Source organism: Fibroporia radiculosa (assembly GCF_000313525.1).
Source record: "Fibroporia radiculosa TFFH 294 genomic supercontigs, scaffold341, whole genome shotgun sequence".
Lineage (NCBI taxonomy): Eukaryota > Fungi > Basidiomycota > Agaricomycetes > Polyporales > Fibroporiaceae > Fibroporia > Fibroporia radiculosa.
In genome coordinates this window covers 16,770-30,860 of record NW_012133198.1, presented here as the reverse complement: position 1 = coordinate 30,860, position 14,091 = coordinate 16,770, and the positions used below count along the sequence as shown (strand labels likewise).

The 14,091-nt window shown below is 48.9% G+C and overlaps 4 protein-coding genes across 4 annotated transcripts; 2 read left to right on the top strand and 2 right to left on the bottom strand.

The window, feature by feature from the left end:
- Positions 1-1,820: 1,820 nt before the first annotated feature.
- FIBRA_00821 (uncharacterized protein) lies at positions 1,821-4,822 on the top strand (the record flags this gene model as incomplete). The annotated part of the gene is made up of 9 exons (XM_012322709.1): positions 1,821-1,967; positions 2,025-2,075; positions 2,129-2,212; positions 2,267-2,317; positions 2,354-2,572; positions 2,650-3,559; positions 3,627-4,244; positions 4,642-4,734; positions 4,797-4,822. The coding sequence occupies 9 exons, from the start codon at positions 1,821-1,823 to the stop codon at positions 4,820-4,822; spliced, it is 2,199 nt and encodes a 732-aa protein (XP_012178099.1).
- A 648-nt stretch (positions 4,823-5,470) lies between these two features.
- On the bottom strand, positions 5,471-6,429 carry FIBRA_00820 (uncharacterized protein; the record flags this gene model as incomplete). Its single annotated transcript, XM_012322708.1, has 2 exons — positions 5,471-5,723; positions 5,780-6,429. The coding sequence occupies 2 exons, from the start codon at positions 6,427-6,429 to the stop codon at positions 5,471-5,473; spliced, it is 903 nt and encodes a 300-aa protein (XP_012178098.1).
- Positions 6,430-8,730: 2,301 nt separating this feature from the next.
- On the top strand, positions 8,731-11,769 carry FIBRA_00819 (uncharacterized protein; the record flags this gene model as incomplete). The annotated part of the gene is made up of 9 exons (XM_012322707.1): positions 8,731-8,991; positions 9,044-9,127; positions 9,185-9,235; positions 9,297-9,461; positions 9,539-10,199; positions 10,253-10,411; positions 10,465-11,085; positions 11,145-11,564; positions 11,624-11,769. 9 exons carry the CDS (start codon positions 8,731-8,733, stop codon positions 11,767-11,769), a joined length of 2,568 nt encoding a protein of 855 aa, XP_012178097.1.
- A 1,223-nt stretch (positions 11,770-12,992) lies between these two features.
- FIBRA_00818 (uncharacterized protein) lies at positions 12,993-13,412 on the bottom strand (the record flags this gene model as incomplete). The annotated part of the gene is made up of 2 exons (XM_012322706.1): positions 12,993-13,122; positions 13,177-13,412. 2 exons carry the CDS (start codon positions 13,410-13,412, stop codon positions 12,993-12,995), a joined length of 366 nt encoding a protein of 121 aa, XP_012178096.1.
- Between the last annotated feature and the right edge of the window lie 679 nt (positions 13,413-14,091).

Sequence of the window (14,091 nt, the reverse complement as noted above, 5' to 3'; positions counted from 1 at the left end):
TCGTCAAGCCTTTGCTGCCGCCACCGACTAGTACGTACTCCTTGTCAAAGACGATCCGTCAGACTGCCAGTCTCCCGTCTCTCGTCTCTCCCACCCACAACTCTTTCTATTTGTGAAGACTCGGGACGTTGCGTCCTGGACCTTCTGCCACTTCCGTGACCCCGACTCTGACAGTATGCATACAAGCAAGTTGGTATATGCGGTCAATCATCATCCTTATGCTTTCCAACTGTCCCACACAACTCGCCCCATAGTCCATACACCGTGACGCACAGTTGTGCATCACCTCTCTCCTTCCGTCCACTGCCACCGTCAACAACTCTACGCCCCTTTACCTCTCCTTCCAGAATTCCGTAGCCCCTGGCTTCTCCTTTTTAGTAATGTCCACTCGGCCTGCGCCTTTCCATCCATCTCACTGCTACGCAGTAGCCATCTGACGTGCAGGATCTGGGTCGATACGCTCGAATAAATGAGGACAGCTTTTGTGAAACTCTCAAGTGCGACTCGGAGTGCAACAGCTACGACAGCATCCACGTTTGTATGCCCTACGTTGGCTTTGCTAGCTGTTACAACGGGTGAGTCTACCACGTGCGTCCATGTTCCTTCCCCGATCCCGACCCAAGTTCATACTCGTGACGCGGACTCTGCATCGGTTTGGGGCGCGATGGCCGCAACATCTGTAAGCGAATATAGATAGCTGGCGCACGCTCGGGCTTCAGCGAATCCTCCTCGGCCAGCGAATCGAAAACTGCTTGCGAGTTCGTACTCTAAGCATTGTGTTGTAAATGCACCTTACCCTTGTTTTACCCATCTCGTACCTATATCTTCTCGCCCTTTCTGTTGCTCTTCAAGCCATATTTGTAGACTCCACTGCCGAACAGGATCTCTGGGGGATTACATGGACTGAGATGTGAGCACCTGCCCCACGTCGACCGTAAGCTAGAGCAAGACCAGGAGCTGGGATGAGCGGCCGCCCCCGTATACTTCTTACATGCGCTTCGCCGTCGATTCAAGTAGAGTTGAGCCTCTTATCGTTTGTACGATTCAGATGCTGCAAGTGAAAAACCAGCGCCAAGTCGTTGGATGTACTCGGCTGAGAAATAACGCTCTCAAGGAATAGAGAAGTGGATTTTATGACTGGAGATGAGTACGTTCATCAACAATTCACTATCACATGTTCAAATAACGGGATCAGATATCGTGGCTGGATAGCAACGCTTCTCTCGTTCTCAAGCCCCCAATCAATTCCTGTCGAGAATTGAATAGTGTCTATTTCCAGTCTCATTATGGAAACTCTGCATGCGGTGATATGGACGCCATATATGCCAATCATAATGTTACCGACGTCCATTGCCGATGAGCGTAAACACGTAGAATCGCTCTCATCAATGACTCACTTCGCTGATCGCAGTCCATTGTGATCGCTACTAGTGAGTGTGCATTTTCTATGAGTGCAAAGCCTTGCTCAAAGATTCAAGTGCTAGGAAAGTGTACAACGAGTTGATGGAACTGTAAGTATGCTTCCGCGGATCTGATTGATTTGTACAGCATTTCCGGTGATTTCCTGTTTTCCTAATGAACCTTTGTGTTGAGACATTCACCGAAGGATCACCTGTGGTTTCTGGGGAGCTTGCGAATTGCAGGCACCATCTGAAATCTATACAGAATGCAGTGGAGTGTATCGGATAGTGTCTAACCATCAATGAACCGCCACATTGTTCGTAGATGGTTGCTTTGAGGGGACGACTCAGCCTCATTTTCCCTGCCCATAAGATGTCTCCTGCGTCCCCGGATTTTCATCAACACTGAGTCTCGTAACAATGCCTTCTACTGATCCAAATTCGGCTTCTCTGTTATGTCGAACACATGGCGGTGAGATCGATCTGGAGGCACAGACCCGTCCAATTGACAAATCTGTTGGGTCTGTGGTATCGGGCCACTCTACAGATGGCGAATTGAGCGCAGGGGTATGTTCATGTCGTTCTGAAGCTCTGCTATTTATTGGTACCTACAATTGGACCCAGATAGCACTGAGAGTTGGACATGGACCAGCGGGTGTTGATAACACGCTCACGGTGAGCATTCCAGAATCTCGAGGTCTCAAATTGTACTACAACTCCTTGCGCAGGCCCTTAAAGAAGATCCATCTGTGAACGACGTCAAAGATGGCTTCAACGTCTCAGGGTGGAGAGTGTCCATCAAGGATGTCTCGGTAAGCATTAGTATCTTCTGGGCACGAGAGGCTGATAACATATGCATGCTACAGGATGACGTTCCTGAATTGGACAACGATGGAGAACACAAAACCAATATGGAGGTGAGAGTTTGGGAGGCTTACTGAGGCTTCGAGAAGCTCATAGATTGTGCATTGTCCCCACCTCGCCTTCGGTTTCTTCCAAAAATTACAACCCTTGCTCCAAATCAGCAACCACCGTCGCAGAAGCAAGGCCGCAAGACAATCATAAAGGAAGACTTGCAAGGGGTGTGGTCTGAGTGTGCCGAGCAAGTGTGGGAGCATCAAGGGGAGATCATCGACAGGTGGAAGGATGAATTGAACACCCTACTTATCTTTGTGAGTGTGCTGCTGCTATGGGCTCGTCTATGTGCGCCGGGACTGATCTACGATTCCTTTTGCCATGTCGTGAACAGGCCGGTCTATTTTCAGCCGTCCTCACCTCATTTGTGGTTGAATACTACTCCACTCTTCAACCATCGACTTTCGACACTACTGCGCAGTCCCTCATGATCATTTCCGCGCAGTTGGATGTTCTTGCTGCCAATGCTGATCACAGAGACCATCTCTTTCCGTCTGTGTCTGCTCTAGTCAATTCGTCCTCGGTGACACAGGCCTCGTCTCAGACTGTTGCCGTCAATGGCCTGTGGTTCGCTGCGTTGGTCTTTAGCCTTGGAGCAGCATCCCTCGCTATATCCGTCAATCAGTGGCTAAACCATCATCGAGTGCGACCATCGAGCATGTCAAGAGAGAGCGCGGAGATTTGGTACTTACGCCGTCGGAGTCTTGATTTGTGGAAGGTTCCTCTCATCATCAGTGTTCTTCCAGTCCTTCTACAAGCATCGCTGGCTCTATTCCTCGTCGGCCTGGTCATTCTGTTATGGCCACTGAGTACTAGCATATCTATTGTCGTGTGCGCGCTCGTTTCTTTGCTGCTCTTGGTCACCATTGGTACCGCGCTCATTCCCGCTATCATCCCTGACTGTGCCTACAAGTCTCCACAGGCATGGTGGTGGCTAAAGCTGCTCCGTGGTTCTGAGCGATTAATTTATTCTGCTGCCTCCAAGTTAATCTGGCGCATTCGGTTAGGTTCGGATGCTGACTATTGCTCCAACTCGTCTGACGCGTTCCTACTATCATATATAGGCACCCATGAGTCGTCGAAAGTCTCCCTCGGGCAGTGGAAGACCTTCCTGCAGTGGAAAATTCCCCTCAGACAGTGGAAAGTCTATATCTGCCAGTGGAAAACCTCACTTCAACAGCTGGGGACTCCACTCCAGCATTGGGAGACCTCTTTCGGGTGGCGGAGGACTATCGGCGAAGTCTGTGGGTAGACAGACTCTGTAACTGCTGCATTTAACACTTTCTGATGTATTGTCTGCGTTACCTACAGATAATGACACCGTGGATGGGTTGCTTTCAGCGCTCCTGGATCGGAGTTACTTCGTCCGGGATCTCTGGAACTCAGAGGACTGGAGAGCGTGTGAGGTGGCGTGTTTAAATGCAATAAAGGAGAATACAAGCTCTCCAACGCCATTTCAAGGCCAAATGTTAACAGAAGCGTACACAATGGTCTCGGATAGCGCGTTCATTGTCCCTGTGTCTCTGCTTTGTTTCGATTCCACCAACTCCGAAACTGTTCTCAACTCCTTAGCTGCACTTTCGAAGCGTGGGCAGTTCGAATATCCTCTGAGTTGGATATGGGGCAAATATTATGCTACACGGGCGAGCGAGCAAGAAAAGGGCCATATCCTGGCCATGCTAGACAGCTTCATTGATATGCTGCCTGTGATATCTGATGACAATCCTCATGCTAGGGAAAATTGGCATGCTGTCAATTACTACGTGGAGGGTCTTATTCAGCTGATGAATGATTGGCCCACTGTACGAGCTCGTCTTCGAAGATTGTGGCAGCATACGATGACAAACACCAGAGGTGGAGCCAAGCCTCTCGGATGGGGATTTGCATTCGAAGTGATTAGACGGTTCAGGAATGAGCTTGATAGCGCAGGTAAGAGAATTCATAACACTCGCACCCATAAATTGTATTTATTCACTGCGGTATCCCGTAGATTTGAATTTTTTCTTATCGGAGTTTATGTCTCTTCCGAAAGGAGGCCTTGAAACGGATAATATCCTCATGTTCTCACATTGGTGCCTAAAACTTGCTAGGGAGCGTAAATGGCATGGCTTGAACACTATCCACGACAATCTACGAAGACTTGTGGTGACTGTCCATGATGACCTGAATACGACGGTCTCATTATCACGACCCTCGGACACTAGCATATTAACAGGTTGGGAGGAGTACTGTTTCCATAAATTCATGAATGAATGTACACGTCATGTTGAGGAGAGCTCAGGAGTATTTGATGTTGCTGACAGCGCAGTGCTCACTTTTTTATTAGACATAGCATGCAGGTGTGAGCTACCCAAGTTTTTAGAATGTGATATGCGGTTGGATGGCTGCACGAAACGAGAGCGCATTCGCCTCTCTAAGGGTACGTGATCTGCTATCCGCATACACCGCACTACTAATGATACACTGAATATGCGATCACAGAGACCCTTCATGATATAGACATCTGATCGTTTTCGATATCGGACGCACAGCCCCTTCAGAGGGAGAGCCCATGCCAGGCTATGTAGCTCATGTATTATTCTTACTGAAATTGTACCAGGCTGGCCAGTTAGCATCCACGGGAACAGAATTTCCAGCTGCACGGACTTGCAACAGACCCGGGGCTTACGACGGTCGTGGATCATGATGGAACAGGGCAATGTGCTGTCAACAGCTTACAGGCCTTGGGAAGTACCCTTGATATTGACACCTTGGTCCCTGGATATATCATAATCCATCAACAGAAGTTAGAATCGGTAATCTCATACAACCTTGGGCTAAAATAGGCTGTAGCAAACCATGCTCAGAAGGTAATTGACTCGCTGTTTTTCTTAGACTAAGAGCCCCATACAATAAGTGGCATGGGACTCACGCACTGGCGCGTGGCCCACGAATTCGATAGAATATCTTGGAACGATGACCTCCTGAGCCCGGGCGTCCTGCCATTTCACTCGCTACATAGTAGCTGAGCAGTCTATTATGCGAGGCATTAGCAGGAAGGTGCTAACAAATGACGTAATGGGTGAACCAACAGGCCACTGAATGTCATCACAAGTTCAATATATTACACTTGGTAAAACGTATGTCCAGAAATGCGCAGCTATCTCTGCACTGTACTAGTTGGTGAGAATTTCCCCCAAGATAGAGAAATACCGCTCCGGCTCTTCCATAAAGTGCATATGGGAACTGCGAGATAGCTGCACCCACTTCACGTGCGGGATCTTCATGAACAAGGGAGACACACACACGTCCTGTGCCTCATCTTGTGCGCTGTTGATCAAAAGTGTTGGAACGGACATAAGGTGTAACCTATCCACGACAGACCACGTCTTCAGCGTTCCCGTAATTGTGAACTCTGAAGGCCCCATCCTGGATTCAACGATCGTCACACACCTGACGAAAATATGCCAACTCAAATGATTCACATCGCATGATACACCGTTGGGTTCTGGCTCAGGGAGGTGTAAGCCTTGGCCAAAACCTCAGGCCAGTCGTTGAGCAAGAAAAGATGCTTCTTGTAGAATGCCAGCCTGGCCAGCTGAAATTCTGGGCTGTCCGTAGTGCCGTTTTCCTCGTGCTTCTTGACAGTCTCCCTAAACTCCTCCGGCATCTCTGCTACCAGCTTCGACATGGACATTTGCCAAAGCTGCATCGATGGTGCACTGCCGCCGAGCACGAGGCGCCTCAGCCCGACCAGCTGTCTGTGAGCGACGTAATGGGTGGCCATCATGCCGCCCCACGAATGACCGAGCATGTCAAAGTCGTCCCGTATTCCAAGGTACACAAACACATTCTCGAGCTCGTCAATGAAGAGGTCAATTGTCCAGAACTCCTTGGGTTTTCCGGGGAGATGAGAAGATTCACCGTTGCCGATCTGGTCATAGAAGATAACAGGGATATTGTGGGATGCAGCAAGGGCATCGTGAGGAAGCATATAGTGGTGGGACACACCGGGGCCGCCATGGAGGACAATGAGAGGGCGCCCGCCTGACTTGAGGCCACCGACGACCTTGTACCAGGTCTGAAATATCTCCCCGTTGTAGGTGAAGTCAATCTTTCCTGTAGTTTCTAACATGAGGGGCGTAGAGGCGATGAGCTGATGAAGCTAGCTTTTAAATTGGTAACAGCCAAATTATACCTCTCGCATTTTCTCAGGGAGTAGCACCTTCGCAACCCGTCCGGTCAGGCTGAGCCTAAGAAAACAAAGTACGTGTCAAGACGGATCCATTCGCATGAGTGCCACTAGCTTCAAGAGTTGTTCATATCACCAGCGCATCCACTCCGCAATCTCTGTTCCCAAATTCACTTTAACATTCTGTCAAATTTGATCAGTCAAACGTCATGGCAACATATCTTTCCAAGAACATGAAGGCAGCCGTAAGATCCATAAATGGTCAATGGCCCATCGTGAGGAACGACTCACTGCGATGGGGTGTCAAGATAGCGTCTGTTACGTCACTGCATCAAACTAAGCGGTCATGTTCTCCACTGACCAAAAAGAGGTCGCGCAGTCTGTGAGTAGCAGTATCAGGAAAATATTGAAACGTGACATCTGGGGAAGACGATGGATATATGAAATTCTTGTTCGAAAGGTGTCTGGACCCTCAACTAAAAAGACTGGGACAGATCAGTTCACACGTCTATCATGCGATAGCTGAGTTGTGCATATCCGCTCACTCGTATTACCCACACCCAGACTTTGACCGCCAATCGTGCGGTTCCATGCTATCGACTTCAGTCTAGTGAGTTCCAGTTCGCTGCGCTATTCTCTTCGTACTTCATGAGCACAAGTGAGCCTTTACCCTCAAGATGTAGCACTTGGATCCCTCTGGTCTGTTCAAAGGTTTTCCACTCAACCACAAAACGTGTTTGACATGTGTAAGCCAAGCTGGCGCGAATGCGAAGGCAGACCTTATGAGACAGAGCGACATAGATGTTTGCTTGTGCCACAGACAATGATTTCATATCTGAAACCGCATACCAGTCACACTAGATTACGACTTAGAATCATGGCAGGCCCATAATATAACCAAGTCAGGTATAGCATGTAAGTTATCCTCAGAATACACCTAGAGCGATCATCTAAGAACAGCACTCACCAGCCAATCTGAGTATATCCTGACCATGCATTAGCACTTCTCAGATCTATACAAGAACCTACAATGCTGACAACTATAGCATAAGTTACAGTGACAATGGACACCCGGAAGACGCGAATAAACTGACAAAAGCTAAGAGGAAAATAAAATGACCGCATTCAGCCAGGCATCCTGGAGAAACGGCTCTGTTGCTTCTGCCGCCTTGTTGGATGTGCGTAGGATGAGATTTGCGTAATGATAGACTGTCCAGGCAAACTCACCATCCATGCATGGCACATTCCACACGGACGCCTTCTCTCCTGTATCTGCTTCCCACGCTCCCCTCTCCCGGGTGGTTCTCGCGAAAATCGTACGGTTAATCCGTACATTTGCAACCTCTGCCCAAGACGCCGATGTGTCGTGCATGAAGCACACTCTTCGTTCTGTGTGGTTGAATTGTTCTGCGCTGTGTATGCAGCCAGAGGCCGATGGGACCGTAGTCTCCGGGTACCAGAATTGAATCGTCACGTCAAAATCTAACTTAAAAAGAACCTGCGAACACGAGCTCCGGACTCGTCGAGACGCTACAATGTGCGAACGGCGTACTTGATATTGATTGCGCTGGATCTCGATGCGAATGGTCCACGTTCAACATGATGCTTTCGACTGGATGCGACGGGGTGTCTAATGAGGAACCAAATGAACAATATGAACAGATCCAGACGGTGAAATGATGAAGAAGTTTGAACGCAGCGTGCAGACAGAACGACTGAGGAGCAGAGCCAATTCCAAAGACAACTGCCTCGGACTTCGCCGAGTTTTTTCATGAGTGGCTCCGAGTGCTTGATAAATGACAGTGAACACAGCTGAGCTCAACATCGATCAGTGTCTGCGGCGCATGGCAAGGCGAGTGCTTAAAGTCTTTGCGCAACTCGGAACTGACACATCTTTAGGCGCAAGAGAGCACTGAGATGGGCTCAAATGCTTGAATTCTTGATCGTCGACCCAAAATTATCTCTAGAATTGGAGAGCTCAGAATTTGGAGTGAGTTTACCAGTTGCAGAGTTATGCTCAACCAATCTTCAATGCGCCTGGTCAACCTCATCCGAAGGTGATCCGCGCCATACCCCAGGTGGGCCGAGTAGCATCTGACCGTCAAAGCAGATTTGTATCGTTCCCGGCGTTGCCCGAGGCAGGCTAGCACACTTTCCCTCGAACGCCAGAACCCATCTCTGGTAGTGAGTACTCTTTCTCTCCTGTGCCTAACCTCTCTTCCCCCCTCCTTGAGAACTGTCACTATGCCTCCCCTTGATCAAGAGCTGGCCCTTCCGTCGTCTTTGTTGCGTCAAGCAAGCTCTGACCCCGATCTAGAGGCACAGATCCACCCAACGAACAACTCTGTTGAACTTGCCATGTTAGGTCATTCAAAAGATGGTCAAGTGAGCTCAAGGATTCGTTCGGTTTGTTCTGATGCTGTATCCTCCCATGCTACTTGCATCGAGATACGTACAGCACCTAGGACTGAAGACGGAATGGCGAAAAACGGCAACACACTTGTAGTAAGTGACATACGTTCTGAAACCTCGAATGATCTTATACGTGCTTGTGCAGATATCGGAAGAGTATCTGTCCGTGCGCGACATACAAGTAGAGGATAGGCACCAATCCTGGAACCAGAAAGATTCAAATGAAGATGTATCGACAATCATCTAAATCCTTTGTGTCTAAACTGATGTCATTGACATATTGCAGGTTGCTGTTACCGAAGTTCATAGCGACTCAAAGCGTGAATTTAATGCAGAGGTGAGAATTTGGCGAGTTTTCTGAGGAGTCGCCTGTGCTTCGCCAACCATTTACATTACAGCATGTGAATGAAAGGGGGCCTCCGGTACAGTTGGCGCAAGGCCCCAAAACCTTTCTCAAGGAAGGAGCGCAGGAAGTATGGTCAGAATGTGCCAAGCAAGTGTGGGAACACCAGAGAGAGATGATTGACAGGTGGAAGGATGAATTAAATATCATGCTCATCTTCGTGAGTGTGCTGATGTTATGGGCTCATCTGCATGTACCAGGACTCACATATGCTACTTTTTGTGACATCGTGAGTAGGCCGGTCTATTTTCGGCTATTCTGACCGCCTTTGTGATTGAATACTATCCGACTCTGCAACCACCGACCTCCGACACGACCACGCAACTTCTTGCGATGATGGCTATGCAGCTGAACCTCCTCACAGGTTCTGGTCATGATAGCCCCCTCGAATCTGTGTCCTCTTTAATTAGCTCCTCCTCAGCGACGAAAGTCTCATCTCAAATTGTTGCTATCAATGGTCTATGGTTCGCTGCACTTGTGTTCAGTCTCGGCGCCGCATCCCTGGCCATATCTGTCAATCAATGGCTTAATCATCACCGAACGCGGCCGCTGACCATGTCTCGGGAGAGCGTTGAGATTTGGTACTTGCGCCACCAGAGTCTTGACCGATGGAAGGTTCCTCTCATCATCAATCTCCTTCCGGTGCTTCTGCAGGCCTCTATGGCTCTATTCCTCATTGGCTTGGTTGTATTTTTGGGGCCTATGAGCACCAGTGTATCTGCGATAGCGTGTGGCCTAGTTTCCCTGTTTTTATTGGTCACTATCGGTACTGCAATTATTCCCGCTATCGTATCTGATTGCGCCTACAAGTCTCCACAAGCATGGTGGTCGCTTAAGCTGCTGTGCGGCCCTCAGCGATTGGTTTGTTCGGTTGTCCTGAAGTTACTCTATCATTACTGTGAGCCGTGATTCGACATGGCTACCCTTCAAATTTTCTTATAATTTTTTCAGCACGATTAACTCTTGTTCTGAGTGCTAGATGGTGGAAAGTATCTCTTGAGCAGCGGAAGGCTGCCTTCCGGACGTGGAAGTTGTCCATCCGGCAATGGAAGACATCCCTTAGGCGGCTAAGATCTTCCATTGAGCTACGGAACATTGTCCTTCAAGCCCGTGAGCTGATATGTTCAGTGATTGCTACCGTTCCTGATATTTTTCAGTACCAGTTCTAGATGGTACCGTGTGGCGGTGGGCGGACATTCTCAGACAGTGGGAGATCGCTCTTCAGCAACTATGGCACTCAGAAGACTGGAGAGCATGCGAATTGGACTCTTTGGATTCAATCAGGTGGAATGCGAACTCTTCAGCACCATTCCTGGGCGAGATGCTGGCAGAGGCATACACAACGGTCTCGGATAGCGCATTCATTGTCCCAGTATCCCTCCTTTGTCTTGATACCACTAACTATAAGACCGTTCTCCATTCCTTATCTACCATATCAATGCGTGGGCGGCTGAAAGATCCTATAGGTCGGGTATGGGGCCAATACTATGCGACACGGGCCAATGAACAAGAAAAGTACTACATTATTGCAACGCTGGACAGTCTCATCGACGTGCTCCCCATGATATCCGACAACAGTCGCCGTGGTATGGAAGATCAGTGGCGGATCCAAAATAATATACGGGGACTGATGCAATCGATGAACGATTGGTCCACTTCCCGTCTCCGCCTCCGAAAGATGTGGCAGGACATCACAGTGAACAGTGGAAGTGGACCTAAGCCTGTTTTATGGAAGTGTACAGTCAAGCTTAGTTACGATTTCGAGAACGAGCTCGATCTGGAGGGTAAGAGGACTTCATAGTATTCACAACTCCATTCATTTACCGTGCCGCGTGCCCTGCAGACCTAGCATTTTTCCTATCAGCAGCTTTACATCTAGGTAAAGGAGATATCGACATGGACGAGTTATTCTTGTTCTCCCGCTGGTGCCTAAACCTTGCCAGGGTTCGCAAATGGTGTGGTTCGCAACCTATACATGACGAACTACAGTCACTCGTGATGACTACCTCCAATTTCTTGAAGGCTTCCATCTTAGCACCACAAAGATGGAGCACTAGGAAATTGACAGCATCAGAGACAGTATACCTCTCGAACTTCATGGTTGAGTGTACAAAGCATGCTGAGGAAGAGTCTGGAGTAGTCACAGCCAGCATGCTAGCATTCTTGATTGAATTAGCCTGCAGCTGTGAACTGTACAAGTCTTGGGAAAGCACTATGCAGAAGGAAGTGCGCAAGATGCGAGAGCTTGTCTGCTTCCCGAAGGGTATGCGGTTTCCTATTCGCACATGCTACGCGACTTGTTCACTAAAAATGCGAGCATAGGCACCCTCGATGATATAGACGATTGGTTTTCCCGTCCATCAGATCAACAACCCGCTCGAAGGGAAGGAGTCCTTGCCAGGCTACGTGCACGCATTCGTTCCGCTGATCTTCCGTTTCACGAAAAGGATGAAGCTTTGAGTCCTTGATCTACAGCGTCTCAGTTCGACCCGGTACATGCTCCATTCCGTTACCCCACAGCTTGGACTCGTTAACATCATGGTTCAATCCATCCTGCCTCTGCGCGAAATGCATAGCAGTATATAAATAGTGATCGCTCCATCGTGTAGGCGTCGTAGAATAGAATGTCGGCGATGAAGTGCGAGCAAACCGGGTTGAAACGCCCGAAAAGGCAGACACGGCGCGCCATGGACGATGCTAGAGTTTCAGAAGGCGAGCGCGAATAGAAGCGGTCTGAAGGAATTGGTGATGCTCACGATCATATACAACATTTTCCGCATGTTCTGATGTTCTAGTCAGTCTGTGCGTCAGTGGCTCGCGGTTTCCAAGCATATCAGCGGAGCAGCCAATTGTAGAAGGACGGTCCAAGTTATGTCTATGAGGATCACGGCCACCTACCTTCGCAGATTAGAGTAACATAAATAAGCAAATCAAAACATGTCCCCTCACCCTCACGATTACCGCTCGCAGCACCAATTATCATGCATGTACGATTGCGATGACTGCTCAGTGATGTGCATATGAGCTTATACTGCGTTGACGTAAATACCTAATAGGCCTAAAGGTACTACGAAGACCACACGAAAAGCATTCTCATCTACACGATGTTCCGCATCCTAAAGTTGTCGGAATTCATTCTCATCGCCCCAATAATCTGGTTGCAGTTCGCACATCTGTCCCGCATACGGGCAGCACGTCCGGCTCCCGCAGGCATCACCAAACTTGCTGGGTTCGCATTCTGCACATCCAGCAGCTGCGACTTGAGGGAAATCCCCCACACATCGGGTAAGCTCAGCGTGTTGCGGATTCTAGGCAGACATGTTAGTCGATTATTAGGACAAACCGAAACAGAACAATCTGACTCACGAGTACATAAAAAGGAACGGAAGTGTCTCGCAGCAGTGCCCGACTTTCTGTCCCCCGCCGCCACGCACAAGACAGAGGTCCACGTTGGGAATTAACTTTTGGTCTAGAAGCGCTTTGGCCCTCTGTAACCTAGCCCACTCCTTTCTTTCCAGCTGCGGATTGTCCAGGGTGGCGCCGAGGCAGACTCGTCCAACCGCTGCGGGCCCTTGTCCTTGTGTAAACCAACAGAGCTCCACACTATCGGGCAGCATCCGCGCATCGGATAGCGCGAAGCAGAATCTGGCATAGAGTGCGGCGAGGGGATAGTAATAGTTCGTCGCCGTCGCTAAGGGGGGTGTAGTTCCCGTGACAGAGAAGACGAATCCAATAGCGAGTCGAGTTTGAATGGATAACCTTGATACGAGACTTGCAAGAGACGTCTGTCCCCTCTGTAGAAATAACAGGAACCATCTTTACTGCAATGACTGGAGTGAGCATGTCTATATACAGCTAGACTGGTTTTCACTCACCAAAATTCTTTGATTCGGTCAACGACATCCTTGAGAGAGCGTAGAGTATTAGCATCATGTATCACACCATAAAGAACGGGATTGGTGCAGAAGTCGTCAAACTGCTGGATGATCTGAAAATTTTCTGTGAGATATCTCTCAAAGTACGCAAATGTCAAATTCACTGTGTCTTTGTTCCAGTTCAATGCAACAGTCATATTGACTTGGTTATTGAACGCTTGTAGTAGGTGAGCCATGCTAGAATGACGTGATGAGCTAAACCAAGGCAAAGTGGAGAGAAGACGAACGTGAGTGAATGTTACAAGCTAAGCTTAATATTGTTGATGCAAATACAGGGAGAGCTTCAAATTGCTGAGTGATAAAGATGGCCATCGGAGCTGCCTTTATATAAACCACTTGAGCGTCCATATACCAATGCACACCTGAGGTCTCCGATCGTCCTACCGGAGGTAGCCTTCACATGAGGCGCAGGACAGACTCAGAACAGATCTGACACATAGGTGGACGTAGAGAGGTGGCTTGGGCTCAGCGTCAGGCAATGATCAGGAAGTCACCCCACCGCACATACGTCGGAGGTTTCGAGACTAGCTGCATAGCGCCAGGATGTTGCGAGAAACCCTGTAATACCGGAGGCAACCAAACGCTCCGACGTGCAAGTCGTACCTAGGTAAGACTTGGCGGCGACGGCAAAATAAGACGCATCATAATTTGCATGCTTATGTTAGGCCAGTCAGGATCCATGGATGCAGATCCCTTCTTTAGAGTCACATTCATGTGCTTGAAGGCTTCATCAGTGAGGCGTATATCAGTAGGTAAGTCGATCCATTGTTTCTCGAACAAACTTCAACTCGGTGGATATGAATTACCTAGCGCTGGCACATTTCATTCGAGTCGCATAGTCGTGGACCACATGAC